The sequence below is a fragment of the Hypomesus nipponensis genome, chromosome 15, assembly GCF_054491055.1.
Source record: "Hypomesus nipponensis isolate SF chromosome 15, ASM5449105v1, whole genome shotgun sequence".
Lineage (NCBI taxonomy): Eukaryota > Metazoa > Chordata > Actinopteri > Osmeriformes > Osmeridae > Hypomesus > Hypomesus nipponensis.
This window is the reverse complement of record NC_140375.1, coordinates 4,976,133-4,993,495: the sequence shown is the minus strand read 5'-3', so window position 1 is coordinate 4,993,495 and position 17,363 is coordinate 4,976,133. Positions and strand designations below refer to the sequence as shown.

At 50.6% G+C, this 17,363-nt stretch overlaps 2 protein-coding genes across 3 annotated transcripts in view; one reads left to right on the top strand and one right to left on the bottom strand.

Annotated features, from left to right (window-relative positions):
- Nucleotides 1–8,350, top strand: part of hip1 (huntingtin interacting protein 1) — a 30,172-nt gene extending 21,822 nt beyond the window's left edge. Inside the window, 15 exon segments of the mRNA XM_084674049.1 lie at nt 637–708; nt 710–832; nt 1,063–1,210; nt 1,655–1,741; nt 1,921–2,028; nt 2,701–2,837; nt 2,970–3,080; nt 3,186–3,244; nt 3,356–3,449; nt 4,184–4,284; nt 4,422–4,527; nt 4,617–4,740; nt 5,932–5,993; nt 6,109–6,226; nt 6,319–8,350. Coding sequence (XP_084530175.1) covers nt 637–708; nt 710–832; nt 1,063–1,210; nt 1,655–1,741; nt 1,921–2,028; nt 2,701–2,837; nt 2,970–3,080; nt 3,186–3,244; nt 3,356–3,449; nt 4,184–4,284; nt 4,422–4,527; nt 4,617–4,740; nt 5,932–5,993; nt 6,109–6,226; nt 6,319–6,329 — 1,461 coding nt within the window. The 3' untranslated portion in view covers nt 6,330–8,350.
- Nucleotides 8,351–13,180: 4,830 nt separating this feature from the next.
- LOC146257125 (protein yippee-like 2) lies at nt 13,181–15,149 on the bottom strand. 2 transcript variants are annotated; one of them, XR_014729953.1, is made up of 5 exons: nt 14,939–15,143; nt 14,544–14,587; nt 14,308–14,416; nt 13,849–13,981; nt 13,201–13,301 (listed from the first exon to the last, which is right to left on the bottom strand). XR_014729953.1 is itself a non-coding variant. In XM_084674469.1 (4 exons), the coding sequence occupies exons 1-4, from the start codon at nt 15,053–15,055 to the stop codon at nt 13,212–13,214; spliced, it is 360 nt and encodes a 119-aa protein (XP_084530595.1). In that variant the 5' UTR covers nt 15,056–15,149; the 3' UTR covers nt 13,181–13,211. The 2 variants fall into 2 exon arrangements, 1 of the variants encoding a protein (XP_084530595.1); XM_084674469.1 differs by lacking the exon at nt 13,849–13,981 and having other exon boundaries at nt 13,181–13,301; nt 14,939–15,149.
- Nucleotides 15,150–17,363: the final 2,214 nt, after the last annotated feature.

The window sequence follows — 17,363 nt, the reverse complement described above, 5'->3', positions numbered from 1 at the left end:
TCATTGGATACTAGTTAGTATGTTCTCATGTAAGCTTGCTATTAATAAGAGTAGATTGTGTCTATGTGTCAGGGTTAATAGATGTTCGGGGTCAGGAGAAAGTGCTGGCTAAATGTTCCTTGTTATGGCTACAAGGAGAGCTCCAACTATGAACTCTCTAGGCTGAGTGGTCATGTGTTGGGAGCTGTGAATCTTTTCCTCTGAGACTGTTGTAACGTCATTACTGCCTGACTGTCACTATCTATGTTTACATTCTTGTGCCCTATAAAAGATGGTCCTCCAGCCTTCAGGGCTGAGAGAGACATGATTGAGACCTAAGCCTGGTGTTGTGTTGTCATTTATGGTCAGAGGTCCGATTTTCTCTCCCAATCTGCAGATTGATAATACTTATTGAAATCCAGAACTCAACTGAACTTAGTCACTCCGTTTATGAAGAGACGGACAAAACACTTTCTTCATCACCCCCTACCAACCACCTAACACCCTCTCACCCCCTACCAACCACCTAACACCCTCTCACCCTCTACCAACCACCTGCAACTACCGCTCTCTCTTTCCCTGTCAAACCTCTGCTTATGTTGCCCACGCAGCCTGTCACCTGACCGTGCCTCTCTCCCTCCTCCCCCTTTCTGCCAGTCGAGCGAGGAGCTAGCCTCTCAGCTGTCGGGCCTGGAGGCCCAGAAGGCGGAGCTCGCGCAGACGCTGTCCCCAGAAAGAGGTGGAGCTTACCGGCCTGGGGGAACAGCTGGAGCACGCTCAGAGCGCGCTGACCAATGAGAGGGAGAGCGGCGTGAAGGCGGCCGAGGCCCTGCAGAACCAGCTGAACGAGAAGGTGCTGTTGTTGTTCCACTGGCGAGGCTGTCGGTGTGAGGCAAGCCGACAGCTGCTGGCGGTGCCTCGAAATGGAACTGAATAAAAGACCTGGCCGCGTCGGTCGTGGCCGGTGTGTGTTTGTGTGTTGTTGCTAAAGCCCTCTCTCTCCTCTCTCTCTGTCTGTGCCGCTGTCTCTCTCTCTCTCCCCTCTCTCTCTTTCTGTGTCTCTGTCTCTCTCTGTGTGTGTAGGAGAGCAGGGAGCAGGTTCTGGAGAGCCAGCTGCTGGCCACGCGCTGGGCCGCCCTGCAGGGGGCCGTGGAGGAGGCCGAGAGGATCGTCCAGGACTCCCTGACCCAGATAGATGACCCAGCGCACATCAGCTGCACCAGCTCTGCAGGTCGGACACACTGTGGGATGGATCGATGCCATCCATCCGTCCGTTAGTCAATCAAATCTATACTGTCCCCGGAGGGCAGTGGTGGTGCAGCATAAACAACACAACACAAACACGCTGTACCTACCACCACAAACACACTATAGACCATTAGTGAAAGCAAACATCAAGTTTACAAAGTGCAGCAGTTCCAACCAGAAGTAGAGTCAAGTTAAATCACAAACTGCAACAACAGAAGGAAGAGGGATACAGTTTGTGTTGATGGCAGCTGTTGCCCTGGTAACGCGGGAGCCTGGATCTCTGTAGCCCCTGAGCCCAGGGGCCGTGGTGCACACCTCTGCTGTGCATCGCTTGAGTTAGGGCTGTGGTGGTCATCTGATTTCTCTTGTTGTTGTCCACACCCTAAAACATGTAGCTCTGACCCTGCAGCATGTCTTCTCTGTGCAGACTACCTGGCGTCCAGGTGTCAGTCCTCCCTGGTCTGTGTGGATAGACTTCACTCTGCCAGAGACGGGTACCTAGCGGACCACACGGGTGAGATGAGCTCCCTGTGCCCTCCCACCCCATCTCTCTCTCTCTCTGTCTTTCTCGGCCTCTCTTTCTCTTCCCACAGTACGTCTTCCTCATTCTCAGTCCCATCTCTTTAACGGTACGAGGCCAGACTCTGGGCGGCTGGTGTGTGCTGACCCCCGTGTCTCCCTGTGGCTCTGCAGGGGCGTCTGAGCTGGTGCGCGCCCTCACCCAGCTGGCCCACCTGGTGGGGGACACCATCGTCCAGGGCAGCGCCACCTCCCACATGGTGCCGGTGGAGCAGGCGGACGGTAAGGGGGGGGGGGGGGTCTCCGCTGCTGGCAAACCCTGCTCCTTCAGACCAGCAACACAGTCAGGCCTGGTCTGACTACCAGACCCTCTCATGGTCCATACATACTGGTCCACACATACTGGTCCACACATACTGGTCCATACATACTGGTCCATACATACTGGTCCACACAAACTGGTCTATACATACTGGTCCACACATACTGGTCCACACATACTGGTCCATACAGACTGGTCCACACATACTGGTCCACACAAACTGGTCTATACATACTGGTCCATACAGACTGGTCCACACATACTGGTCCATACAGACTGGTCCATACATACTGGTCCACACACACTGGTCTATACATACTGGTCCACACACACTGGTCAGTTCACACACACTGGTCAGTTCACACACACTGGTCTACACAGCATACGACTCACTCAGTATATGTGTTTACAGGCATGTGCATACAATCAGCCCTAGCTCTGTGTGTGCATGTCTCTGTCTGGCTTCACCCTCTGTGAGTGTCCCTGTTTCTATCCCCTGACCGTGTGTGTGTGTATCCCAGCCCCCCAAGCATGTGTGTTAGTCCCCCAAAACTGTGAATGTCTGAGCCCCGACCCCGTTTGCCCGTGTCCCTGTATCTGCTCTGACCCTTGACCCTGTCCGTGTGGTCCAGCCCTGTCGGACAGTGTGAAGGCGTGCGGGGCGGAGACTCTGGCCTTGCTGGGTCAGATGAAACAGGAGGACAGCCTGGCCGCTGCAGACAGCAACACCCTGAGGGGAGCGCTGGACGCCATCTTAGCCACCGCTCAAGTGAGCCTCTCCGTTCATATGAACCCCCCCCCCAAAAAAAAAAACGTTATTTCTGTTGTTGTTAAACTTGAGGGGTTGAGGTTTTGAAGGCGTGGACACGGGTGTGACGGCGCCTGTCTCCCCGGTGTGTAGACGCTGCGTCCCAAGGGTCTGGAGCTGCAGCAGGGGGAGCTGGGAGACCTGGTGGAGCAGGAGATGGCCGCCACCTCGGCCGCGGTGGAGTCGGCCGCCGCCAGGATTGAGGTGGGTCTGTCCGTCGGGGCAGCTGTAGATAATCCACCGTCACGCCATGACGCCCATGCCAAACACCTCAGGGTCTTGTTGACCGTCTCTTTGTCTCATCGGCAGGAAATGCTCAACAAGTCCCGTGCGGTGGACAGCGGGATTAAGATGGAGGTGAATGAGAAGTGAGTGTTCTGACTGGCAGGCCTTGCGGTTTGCGGCCGCAGGATGTAATCGGAAACGCCGCCCATGAAACGTGAGCTGGGATCCAGAATGCTCTTTGTCGCCCCCCGCAGGATCCTGGCGTCCTGTACAGAGCTGATGCAGGCCATCAAGGTGCTGGTGCTGTCTTCCAAAGATCTGCAGAGGGACATTGTGGAAAGCGGCAGGGTGAGGACACACACACTCTGGTGATGCACCAGGTTAGATTAGAACGTCCCCAAGTGTACATGGTGGGCTGGAGGGATATAAGAATGTGTTCCCTGGTGAGGGCCAAGGTGGGGGGGGGGAGTGTAATATGAATTGAAAAAGTTTCATATTATCATCCATGTGTGGCCAAATTCTGGGCTATAACGTACAATTTCCTTCAAATGCAGCTTATCTACTGTGCACCGTCCCAAAAGCTGAGAACGTCTGGAAATAGACCAGCACAGACTTCTTTTCGACAATGTCTCCACTTTTGGTAGAAGCAGAACCAAATGATTGTCAGTTTGAAACTCTGCTTTGAGAACACATCTTTGAAAAGATTTTGGTCGGGTGCAGGCAGCTATCTCAAAAATGAGAAACAGCACTCAGAATTCTCATTTAAACTTCAACCCTTTACTCCCGCTTAAGTCGAATTGACAGTGGTTTCATAAAAGAAACCAAGGTGGAATTCCCACCTCGCCAAAGGTGATTGGCTGGAACAGGATAGCTGGAACATAATTGCCAGGAAAGTAGTGGACCGCTCCAAAATAAGAAAACAACATTCCACTGGCACTGAGCTGTGTTGCTTAACAATTCTCAGAGGGCTTCATTGTTTACCTCAGAAACTAATCTTACCTATTGTACTTTTAAGAGCTGACCCAGGCATAACAAGTACAAAACATAACTCAAACGCATGTGTTCCCTCTTGTCTCCACCAGGGGGCAGCCTCCATGAAGGAGTTCTATGTCAAGAACTCTCGCTGGACGGAAGGCCTCATCTCAGCTTCTAAAGCGGTGGGCTGGGGAGCCACAGTGATGGTGTAAGTTCACTTGAGCGCTCTCCCCTGTGGCTCGGTGAGCTGTGGTTCTGTTGGGGCTGTGTGTAGACCGTGTCGAGGCTGGGTCGGAGCTGTGTTGGGGGTGGCGTGGTGACGGTGCTGTTGTGGTCGTGTCTCAGGGACGCCGCGGATCTGGTGGTGCAGGGGAAGGGCAAGTACGAGGAGCTGATGGTGTGTTCCCACGAGATAGCAGCCAGCACCGCTCAGCTGGTGGCTGCATCCAAAGTAAGATGGAGTCACAAACGCCGTCCGATGCACATCTCTCCGACCCGCAAAATTCCTAACGGCTCCCCCCCCCCCCCCCTTTCCTCCAGGTGAAGGCAGACAAGGACAGCACCAACCTGGTGCGACTGCAGCAGGCGTCCCGGGGGGTGACCCAGGCCACCGCGGGGGTGGTCGCCTCCACCAAGTCTGGGAAGTCCCAGATCGAGGAGAAGGGTGAGCGGGCTAGTGTCGACACATGGCGGAGCAGTGATGCAGCCAGAGTAGACTGCGTCGCCATCCCTGTTAGAAACAGGCCTTCAGAAAACCACCACAAGCAGGCGTTAGGCTTTCATCAAAGAGAGAGAGACGGGAGAGAGAGAGAGAGAGACACGGGAGAGAGAGAGAGACACGGGAGAGAGAGAGAGAGAGACAGAGAGAGAGAGAGAGAGAGACGGGAGACTCCCAGACCGCAGATAGATCTGACCACTAGGGCGGGGCCTCCAGAACAATGCCCTACAGTGCTTCCCAGACGCTTCCTCTGTCATCTGATCATACGCGCCATTGACAATATAGTGACGTCAGTCCTTGCGGTTCTTGCATGTTTACAGAAAGTGTCCACTGTCCTTAAAGGGCTGGTGAACGTGTCCACTGTCCTTAAAGGGCTGGTGAACGTGTCCACTGTCCTTAAAGGGCTGGTGAACGTGTCCACTGTCCTTAAAGGGCTGGTGAACGTGTCCACTGTCCTTAAAGGGCTGGTGAACGTGTCCACTGTCCTTAAAGGGCTGGTGAACGTGTCCACTGTCCTTAAGGGGCTGGTGAACGTGTCCACTGTCCTTAAAGGGCTGGTGAACGTGTCCACTGTCCTTAAGGGGCTGGTGAACGTGTCCACTGTCCTTAAAGGGCTGGTGAACGTGTCCACTGTCCTTAAAGGGCTGGTGAACGTGTCCACTGTCCTTAAAGGGCTGGTGAACGTGTCCACTGTCCTTAAGGGGCTGGTGAACGTGTCCACTGTCCTTAAAGGGCTGGTGAACGTGTCCACTGTCCTTAAAGGGCTGGTGAACGTGTCCACTGTCCTTAAAGGGCTGGTGAACGTGTCCACTGTCCTTAAAGGGCTGGTGAACGTGTCCACTGTCCTTAAAGGGCTGGTGAACGTGTCCACTGTCCTTAAGGGGCTGGTGAACGTGTCCACTGTCCTTAAAGGGCTGGTGAACGTGTCCACTGTCCCTCTGTAAAGGGCTGGTGAACGTGTCCACTGTCCTTAAAGGGCTGGTGAACGTGTCCACTGTCCCTCTGTAAAGGGCTGGTGAACGTGTCCACTGTCCTTAAAGGGCTGGTGAACGTGTCCACTGTCCCTCTGTAAAGGGCTGGTGAACGTGTCCACTGTCCCTCTGTAAAGGGCTGGTGTTGATGTATTTCTCTCTCCAGACACCATGGACTTCTCCAGCATGACCCTCACCCAGATCAAACGCCAGGAGATGGACTCCCAGGTAGGAAACGGCCCTCATTCACATACGTGTGTGTGTTGGTGTGTTTCACAGGTGTGTACTGCAGAAGGAGGTGTTAGTGTGTGTGTATCAACAGTGTGTGTGTTTGTGTGCTCAGGTCCAGGTTCTAGAGTTGGAGACTCGACTGCAGAGGGAGAGAGAGCGTCTGGGAGAGCTGAGGAAGAAACACTACGAGCTGGCGGGCGTAGCTGAGGGCTGGGGCGAGGAGGAGGAGGGTGAGTTAGCCAGCAGGTGTGTCTCTGTGTGTGTCTGTGTGTTTTATCTTCCAGCATGTTAAATTCCCTCTTTCTCTCCCCCGCCCCCTTAGGTACAGGTTAAGACCCACAGCCGTTGGTCACCTGACCTGAATGCCGCCTTCTGCCTCTCCACATTCAAACACACTTCAGTTTTTCTCTTCATCGTAAAAAATCCAAGCCAAATAAAAAGGTGCTTTTCTAAATGCTCCTGCTCCAGTTTCCGGATGCTTCCACGAGGACAGTGTTGATAAGGGCCAGAGAAGAGGCACGGTGATTGACAGCTGCAGACCTGTCTGTGTAGCAGGGCCGATGGCCTGACGATCTATTCTGATTTATTTATTGAATTTGCCCCATGATTCCAAAAGGGAGCACCCCGTGTCCCCAAGCAGGACCCGGGAGCACAAGTTCTTCACGAGACGTCCCAGGATGCACTGCACAGGGGCCCGTCCCTTCGCCAGAGGGAGACATGTTTTTAACCGTGACGGCGGCCCTTCAAGAACCCTACCCCAAACAGTGTCTTCTGTACATCATAGATGGCATGCATGTCCTCTCCTAACGTTAGTGCTACGTTCTATGTCGCAGCACCCACTTGTTGTGCGTCAGTGAGAGCTCCTGTCTACTTTCACCCCTGCCCCCCCCGCCACTCACTCCCCTTCCCCCAGCTCAAATGTCTTGGTTGCTCTCTCACTGTGAGTTCCTTAACCCCTTTAACACAACATAAATACCTATGCCTATATTCTTGCCTTCCCCTCTTGTGTTTATGACCATGACTGTTAGGTGAGGTGGCTGTTGACTGTTTGCAATCCCTCCTCGCTCACTAGCATTCAGCCATGGGCTCTCCAACGAGCTCCCGTTAGTCCAGCTGCGTCGGCGTCCTTTCAGAATAAGAGTAGAGTGGAATTGCCCAACACTAGTGTAGTGAGTCTAGAACTGGAGGAGTCTCCCTCTCCCAGACGGCTGTATATCACCGCCTCCTGTCCCCCACGTCACACCAGCCGTCGATCACTGTAGAGCTTCCATGGACTCACCAGATGGACCTCCCTCTGAGCCCCCTCCGCAGGGTTTGGACCGGTCGGCCAGGGCGGCAGTACCGGGGCGGGGGGGCGTCCCAGGGGCCGAGGGGGTGGGCTTCTGGAGGTCTGCCGGTTTTATCCTCCAGTTTCAGCTGCCTGGTCAGTAGACCCGTGGGCTGCCTGCCTGGCCCGTGTTTGGGGCTCTGGCATCGGGAGAAGGAAGACACTCACACGTACATACATACAACCTCCCAGACCGTGACACTATGTAGCTGAACGCCTTTCATAATCGAACCCTGTCGACACTACCCATGCCCAGGGGGAACCATGACTGGTGCATTACAGCCACCAGGCGGAACGCGGCGCTCCTTGGAGACCTGTTCGTCCCTCTTTTGTCTGTAGTTACAAATACAGTACGACTCAATTAAAGTTTTCTGAAAAGAATGAAATGCCTGTATATGAGTTGTAAAATAAACCAGGAGTTAGACTGGTAGTATTTTTGGTACCCACCACAGAAACCTTGTTTGTGGACCCTATTTTGCTATCGCAGAGCAATGAGAGCCAAACCACATGATTAGAATGAAGGGCCGAGCGCCTTAACAATACATATGTCAAATTGACCTCAAATGGTGATTTACGGTTCACAGAGAAAAGATGCGATGCAAGAAATGCTTCACAATGTTTGGTTGCACCTCCTCCACGTGTAGGTGCTGCATATTTGAGGGCTTCAATGTTCTTCCCTGAAGAGGTGGGTCGTGTGTTTGTGTGTGTGAGGTTGTGTTCCTCTTGTGTTTTAATGACCATTTTAGTTTGGACGCTTTGGCTGTGTTTTCTAAAGTTGTGACACTGGGTATTTAATGGTTTAGCAGTGTTCATCAGTGACTTCCTGAGTATTAACCTCTCACCTTGGGTTTGTGTCTGTAGTCGTACCAGCTCAGCCAGCCTTTCAACTGCCTCGCACTGTAGTCAAGGAAACAAGAAAACACTCAAATAACATTTAAATATGTCTTTGTACGATGATATACTAAAACTGTGTATGTGGGGTTGTTTTATTTTTTTCAGTTTTTAAATAAATATTCGACTCATTCAAGTTATAGTCTTCCACTTGATCTTGTGTTCAGCCTCCTTCTCAAAACATTTCTTCCATATATAGTAAATGTTGAATGTATATTTACCCAATGCCTTGGAAAATGTATAATTTAAATAATGTTAGGGAATATTATGTTCTGTTGTGTCTATCCCTCCTTGTCGTCCTGTTTTCATGCTTCCAGTGGAAGGTGTCCAGGGTAAAGAGCATTAAGAAGAGTGCTCTTGGTTGGATGCCTCTGGCTAGTGGTTATTTGGGACTGGGGACAGGATTCATCCATAAGATTGAGTCATTTTAAACGTTGCAAGCTCCTACAGTTAGTGGTAATACGATTACTTAATCCCATTTAGTTCATTGCTTCAATTCTGAGACAAAAGGACTAGAGGTGGTGGAGGGAGGGGTAGCATTCCTTCCAGTAACACTTTATACTGCAGCTATAGGGACTAATGGACTGTATTGATTTCTTGATACATTTCCATGATACCTGTCACATAAATCCATTGTTTCCAGGTATTGTTTTGGGCAATGGGATGTGCTCTGCAAATGTCATGTCTGTACCAAAGAGGAGAATCTAATATAAAAAGTTTGATTTTGGGATGAGTCAGGTGATCAAATCTGACAAATGTGGGGATTACAGCAATGCCTCAAAACTCACAAATTCTATAAAGTCATCATGTAGTGCTGTAGTTGAGTTGTGTGTGCTCTGTGGAGTGCTGGGTCAGTGTTGTGTATGTGCTGCAGGGAGATCTGGCCCTGTATTTTGCCTCTGCTGCATAGAGAGCTGATCTGTGCTGTGTGTCTGTGCAGGGCATTAGGGAGGGGAGATTCCTGTCCCAGAGAGAGGATGGGCTATTAATAGTTCCTGCAATAGGGAGCTGGTGCTCCAGTAGGTCTCCTGGCAGCAGCCTCTCTGGGCACTGACTTAGACTATAGTCTCTCTGGACAGCCCATGTTCTAAGACTAGTCTCTCTGGCTAGCCCATAGTCTTAGACTAGTCTCCCTTGCCAGCCCATGTTCTTAGACTAGACTCCCTGGCCAGCCCATAGTCTTGAAATGTCTGTCCCCCATTCAGAGAACCACTTATCACTTCTGGGGAACTCTTTGGCTGTCACCAGGAAACTGCACAACAAATACAGTAGTGTTCTCTCCTACAATTATTTTATGCAGGCCATGTGTACATTTACAGTTAGCTAACCCATTCAGTTATGTGGCTCGGAGGGAATAGATTGCCCTCTGTGACAATCGGTAATATTAAATGTCAGGTTTGCATCTTTCTTGGTTCTGTAAATGAGGAAAAGACTGAACCTGCCACACTGAGCATCTACAAGAATCAATCCTCTAGTCCTACAGAGTCAGTGTTGAGAGAGAGAGAAAGGGGACCTTTATTGTGAAGCCAAATGAATGTGTTCTCTGTCAGTGTGGAGATGGGTGTCAGCCATATGAACAATACACCGACATCACTCCGCCCGCCTCACTGGGTGCCTTTGATTACGTTGTTTTTGCTTGTCTTACACATTGTGCTCCTCTTCTCCCCATTTGAAGTGCCTGACGGAGACATGAGGTCACTGGATCAGAAAAGACTCCTCTTTGGGCTGGGCTGTTTAAGTAAACAAACTGTTCTTCTCTAGGCTCGTGTTTCCCCACCAGGCACACAAACAGAATGGCTCCCGTTTGTCTGACAGCTTTTGGTTGCTAGTCTGTCCCAAGCAAGTGCTGCACGGGAAGAAGCCACGAGTCAAATTTAAGACAAAAATGAAAGGCACGGATCTTTACTAAGGGCACGCAAGTGTGATGGAGAGGGATGCCTTTCATGTGCTCTCTGTAGAAGCCCGTGCAGTAGACTTGAAAAGATTCAGGAAAATGAGGTGAAAGCATAGCTGGCCTTGTGTATTGTTCCATAGGCCCACGCAGTCTGTGTAGCTTGGCCTCGAGTGAGGTCAGGGAGACAGTAGGCGCTGTGCAAAGGCAGGATGCATGTCCTCATTTCCCTTCAGGTCATCTGAGGCCTGCTGCTCCAAGGAGTCGATGAGCTAATGAAGTGAACACGGTGATAACAATCCACAGACATTCCACCTTTGATGTATTGATATGCTGTAGGACCAGCAGTGGTCCGGGGGAGTGTGATATGAATGTAGGTCTGAGCGAGTCCTGTGATGTGTGGTGCTGTCCTGGCTGTAGGAGCGAGTCCTGTGAGGTGTGGTGCTGTCCTGGCTGTAGGAGCGAGTCCTGTGATGTGGTGCTGTCCTGGCTGTAGGAGCGAGTCCTGTGAGGTGTGGTGCTGTCCTGGCTGTAGGAGCGAGTCCTGTGAGGTGTGGTGCTGTCCTGGCTGTAGGAGCGAGTCCTGTGAGGTGTGGTGCAGTCCTGGCTGTAGGAGCGAGTCCTGTGATGTGTAGTACTGTCTTGGCTGTAGGAGCGAGTCCTGTGGGGTGTGGTGCTGTCCTGGCTGTAGGAGCGAGTCCTGTGAGGTGTGGTGCTGTAGGAGCAAGTCCACTGATGTGTGGTGCTGTAGGAGCGAGTCCGGTCATGTGTAGTGCTGTCCTGGCTGTGGGTTCAGACCTCGTCCAGACAACCCTGCACCAGCCCACTGCTCTAGGAGAGCCGGGTTGCTAGGAGACCCAGTCCAATGCAAACACAGCACCATCTGCAGCAGTGATGTGAAGCCGGATGGCAGCAACGCCTTATCAACCTGGAATGCTCCCTGGAAAAAAAAGAAAAAACTCCAGAGCTTGGAAAGTGGGAGGGGCCAGCTAGAGGACAGACAAACACACACATCACAGGTGTGATATGTAGCCCCTAATCCCCCCTCGACCCCCACCCGCAAAAGAAAGTGATATGGCCTTGGGATCATCCTTGTGTTTTAGATGGTGAAAGCAGCTGGTGGAAAACAAGCTGCCATTTTGTTTTTCCACAACCATCTACAATGGAAAGATCCAGCTTTGAAACAATCAAAAGACTGCGCACAATGCTCCGTCATGCCCATAGACCTGCCGGACTGAGCACCCGTCCTGTATGGAAGAAACCCCCAAACAGTATCCAAACACGACATTCAGTTTACTACTGAAAATAGTTCTGTACAAAACAACATCCATTTAGATATGATGATTTTAATTGAGGAATTTACAGTTATGTTGTACACATGAACATGATTAAATACAGTCAAATTTAAACACTGACAGTAAAAAAAACAGTTATTATCGTACAGCCCGCAAGGTTCACCAGAGAGAAAGCTTGGCATGAACTTCAATAATCTCCATTATTATACTACACACAGAGAAATTACAGTGGAATATTTACACTTTGTAACAGAGGTTGACATATATTATCCTTCTCAAAATGAATATCAGTATTTATATATTAAGATCTGTTATTCACAAAATAATTATGAAATTACGTCACAAGAAAGCCATCAATAATCATGGCTTTCATTATTTGCAAAACCATGTTTTGCAACATTTTGCCCAAGCAAATCTTTTGTTTGGTCGAGTCATAGAAGATGGGTGCGTTCTTTGGTGGTGCTGAGGATGCACAGCTAAGGACTTGCGGTCTGAACTACCACTCAATTACCAGAGGGAAATTTAAATCTGAATTAAGATTACGCATGTTAGCTAAGATCTCCGACAGGACTGCACAGTTGGGTGCTTAGTGACAGAGAAACAGCCATCCCACACTGAGACAGTTTCAGATCAGGTCCTCACCTCAGTTCAGTAAACAGTCACCTGGACCACCAGTAAAAATAACCCAAAAACCTGTTCCAAGTCAGAACACGTTCTAATTTAAATCTCTCAACTTCATTTCCAATTCGATACTCCATTGGGATGCATTTTAAACATCATACAAAACCAAATGGAGAATGTCAGTTTTACATTATGTAAGTAAGGATGGACAAGGGACGACCACATAACTGATATCACCCCCGTGAGCTCAAACTGCCTCCAGCTGTGAGTAAGTGCTTGACACGTTTGTTTAGTCAGGACTGCTGAGTACTGATTCTGCTCAGACCTGGCCGCGACCAGCTACCGTTTAGCCCCAGCCTAGGTCTACTGCTGCTGAAGTCTGGCCCGGGCCCCACTGCTGCTGTCATGCTGACTTGACAGACCCCCCCCCCAGGCTGTATGGCCCCTCCTTGCTGTCTCTCTGCCCTTTATTTCACTTTCCTTGTCTGCCCAATCTCCCCTCCCCCATTCCCCTCTCTCTGCTCCCCTCCTGTCCTTCCCTGGCAGCGCCCGCCCCCCCCCCCCCCCGGCCTCATTCCTCACCCAGCTGGCATGAACTGGATCAGCTGGATTTGAGATAATCATCTTAAACATTCTCATTCACACAAACAACAGAGCTCCAATCAGCTCCTTAACAAGGGCTGCCCGCCAAAGCCTGGCCTTTCTCACAACAGCCATTGAACCAGTTAGGGGGTCAACCATCCAGCCAGCTCCCTTATCACTGCTACTCAGGTCTATCTGAACAGCTACCTGTCAGGCTGGGATCATGGGATGTGGTAGTTGTGTGTTTTGAGTGTGTGTCTGTGAGGAGGTGTGTGTCTAATGGTATTCAACCCCAGTGACATCCTCCATACACACAAAACACCCAGAGAGGGAGGTCTGACAACGCCCTACACCCCCCCCCCCTCAACACCACACCCCTAGCACCACTCGCCTAATGCAACCCCCCCCCCCCCCCCCGGCAGTCAGGAGGCGAGGCGGCAGACGGGTGGGGGCAGGGGTGGGGGACAGAGGTCATGGTAAACCAACCCAACCAAAATCACACACTCATCGACGTCCTCCCTCTCTCTATTCCCGCAACCTAACAACCCCCCCCCCCGCCCCCGCCCCGCCCCCGTCACCCTTCCCAATGTGTCTCCACGGCTCGTTTGTCAGTCCCAGCCGTTGTCCTTGATCATGTGAGCCAGCTCGATGATGAACTTGCCCTCCTTATACTTCTGACTGCTCTCAAAGGCATGCTCCTGCAGTGACGGGCAGAGTGGGGAGGCAGAGAGGGAGAGGAGGGTGAGAAGGAGAGGGAGGGAGCCAGGGAGGGAGAAAGAAGGAGGTAGGGAGGAGCAGGAGGGGGGGGGGGGGGTGGAGAACAAAAATCCACCGCTATATTATTGAGAGCCAGGATAACACCTTGATCTCCACATCTTACATCTAGCAGGAGGTTCAGTCACTGTACAGCATCCGGCTGGGTTTGGGCTGAGGCCAGGAAGAGAGCCCTGATCACATGACCCAGGCCTAGCAACGCACTGGGTCAGGCATCTGCCAAATATGTGACCATGCCATAAAAACATCTGCGCTGTGGATATTAATGGCTGCCCTCGTTCATTTAGACCTGGGCTTTCATGACTATGCCGTGTGTGTGTGTGTGTGTGTGTGTGTGTGTGTGAGAGTGTATATATCAGTCCCCTAACGTCTCTCTCAGATGGCGGCTGGTTATCCTGACAACAAACCGCTGCCACACATACCACCTTGACTAAGTACTGCACGCCCCGCACAGATCAGACGCCATCTTACTTTTGTGATGAGAACGAGCCTGTGCTGTAGTTGATATGGTTCAAACAGTCTAATCCTCCTAGAGGCTGTGTGGGGCAGCTCAACTCCTTCTGGTCTTGGTAGAGCTACCTTCCAGGAGTCTGGCAGCTTTCAACTGAGGGAAGGTGGTCAGGGGGTTCAGTTAATATGGGAATAAGACTTCATTCAGATTCTAAGAGTTAATTGCTAGAAGTCTAGCGGAGGAATTTGAGAATGATGCCCTGCCTATAAAATAAGGATTACAGCCTTCATCCACTGGGTCGAGGTGCCATGGTAACAGGACAAGTTCATTGAGAACAATGCGCCCAAAATAGAATTAGGGTCAAAACGAGAGACCATGGCGTTGCAATCAGAAGAGCCTTTTAAGGTCTCTCTTATCTAAACACAATCTGTGTGTGGCCATTGTTTGAATCCTGGCCCGTTCCGAACAGCCATACTCACGTATTTCCACCCCAGTGTGGTCTTGCAGTTCTCACAGTAGATGTCTGCCACAGCGTGCAGGCCAGTGAGCAGCACCCTCTCCTCAGCAGGTCCACAGCCCACGTTCACCCTGGGAGAGGACAGGAAGGAACCTGTCATTCCGACCCAGGTTTAGCGAGACTGTAATAGTGGTGTTGGCAAGAGAGAAGAGGCTAGGACTAACTCGAGTTGTGGTGTGGTATATTGTTGATACTCACACAGAGTTGAAGAGATATGCTCTTCCTTGGCTACCCTGGAAGGACTGGAGGAGAGAGCAGAGGACAGGGTTAGACACCACCCCCCCATTGAGGCCGGACAGACGGAGAGACTACAGTGTGGGTTTACGTACATAACTCATGGAAAAAAGGACCATCACCTCAATGCCGATTTTTAGCATCCATTTAAACTGTGGAAGTAATCTCAATCCCTCGTCAGATTTTCAGCATCCATGCAAACTGTGCAAGTAGGCCCGCCGAGGTACAGAGGTGGAGTTGGTAAAGGCAGCTCTACAAACTCTCTTAGAGTGTGTCGAACCTGTATGCCTGTCTGTCTGTCTGGACGACAGTACAGGCGCTAGGTTTGGAAGTTCATCGACACGCCCCTCGGGTCGTACCTTGGAGATGAGCTCGTCGTGGTTGGCCAGGTGAGCTCTGCAGTGGATGCAGCTGTAGGTGCGGTGGCAGCTGGGCAGGTAGGCCTGGAAGGTCTTGGAGCGCGTCATCCTGACCATGGGCGGGGTCGGGGGACGGTGCAGGAAGGGGCTGCCAGCCCAGGTCGGCTCGCAGGGGAAGCACCGCAGCACGCAGGTGAGGGCCGTGGTGGGGGGCGGGGCGGGAGGCACACACCTGGAGGGAGGGCGGGGCGGGGACATGGGCATACAGGGACAGGAAGGGAGTTGGTACAAATCGCAGAGTCACAATCGATGGATTCTTTTCGTATACAGTCAAATGCACAATGTGCTGCAGTGCTTCAGACTGTTTTGTACTATGTCACACATGGGGGTGAGAGAGAGAGAGAGAGAGAGAGAGAGAGAGAGAGAGAGAGAGAGAGAGAGAGAGAGAGAGAGAGAGAGAGAGAGAGAGAGAGAGAGAGAGAGAGAGAGAGAGACAGACAGAGACAGAGAGAGAGAGACAGACAGAGACAGAGACAGAGACAGAGAGAGAGAGAGAGAGAGAGAGAGAGAGAGAGAGAGAGAGACAGACAGAGAGACAGACAGAGACAGAGAGAGAGAGAGAGAGAGAGAGAGAGAGAGAGATATAAATACATCTGTGAGGCATGACCCTGAGTTCTCTGATGACTGTCGTCCAACAGGGTTGTTTAGGGGCATTCAGAGACCACTCAGAGACACAAATGCGCACAAACACACACACAGCACATACATCGACCCACGCACGCGTTGACAGCTGTTGCACTGTAATGACAAACAAGAGTAAAAGATGTAAGCTTTGATCCAAGTGATCTCAACAGATATGACTACAAGTGGGCTGCCAGTTGTGTGAGGCTCAACATGCTTAGCAGCCCAGAGGTTCTGATCTGGTCAATTCTTTCACATGCTGGACAACAAACATAGGGACATTGTCACAAGCCCACTCCTAGGCCTAATGCATTGACAGTTGACCACACTCCATAATGGACCATTCAATTATCTGTGTCTTCTTGGCATGTAACCATTAAATTTAGGCAAAAGCATATCACTGCACAAGGCTACATCATTAATGCATAATTGCACAAATAAAAGCATAATCTCTAGAAGCCTAGCCTGTGAGGTTTGAATCCTATGCAACATGCCCAGTGCCGAGTAGCCTACATGGTGCTTGAGAACAGCAGATCGATATAGCTTCCATGCTGGTGTAACAACGATTGTGTGTAATGAAGTGAGTACAGGATAGCCAAAGAATAAAATAAGATAACTAGAAAATCACCTGTTGTATTTCAACTTCTGTTTCATCTGCTACTACCTCAATGACAGGCTGGTTATGTTTTCAAACCACTCTTCAAACAACTCCAAAAAGAATTATTATTTTCAAAGAACAAAAAAATTGTATGTGTTCCCAGCTTGATACACTGACACAGACAGGAACTCCAGTCTACTTCTGTGTACAAATTCTCCTTCATTGTCTTGGACTATTTGTTGGGTCTCAACAAATAATCTGGTAGGTAATATAGGATACGAGAACGTATCACAGGATGGTAGCATATTGTAACTGATCTCCTAACAGGCCTTTCAAATCCAACTTGATTTGTATAGCACAACAGACAGAGTGATCGTCAGGCTGAGCTTGTACCACGGCCCGTCTTCCTCATTCTCCTCCCATGCAGGAAAACATACCCCAAAACGCTATCAGCCAAAGGGTCTGCTATCACACAACAACAACCACCGTTACATAACCGCTGCTGCTGCTGACGCTGCAACCATGGAGATGAGGGATAGTTGTGGCAACCGAAAGAGGGAGTGTGTGTCCTTGTGGTAACCATGTCCTTTCTAACATACTGCCCAAAGATCCACCCAGAGGCCTTGTTCACGGTGAATGCTGTCCTTAAGTATTTTTCAGGGGGGAGTAGGAGGGGGGGGGCATTACATCACTAACTGACAACACCAGGCACGTCACAAGCCCACTCGTCATACCTTGTTTGAGACATTGTCTCAGAGTAGGGTTCTCCAGACCTGTTTGCATGTGGCTTGCTCTGGCCTCTCACAAACCATGCTTTTGATTTGGTCCACTACAATTTTTGGAAAACAAATCAACTGTCCCTATAGGGCTTTTTGCCCCTACTGTGATGTTCACTACTTACTGAACTGGATTTGGCTTACAAAATGTAATTGACAGCTTTATGGAATACAACAGATTAAGTAAAAACCACTGCCTAAATAATGTACACATGTGAACGCTTGACTTTTAAACATAATGCATAACAAGTGTCGTTGAAAGGGATTCCCCCTGATATCAACCACCACTTGTTCACACTAGCATGACTGTATGACTGCACATGCATGTTAGTGGTATGTAAGTGAGACATGTTTATTTTGGGCGTGTGTG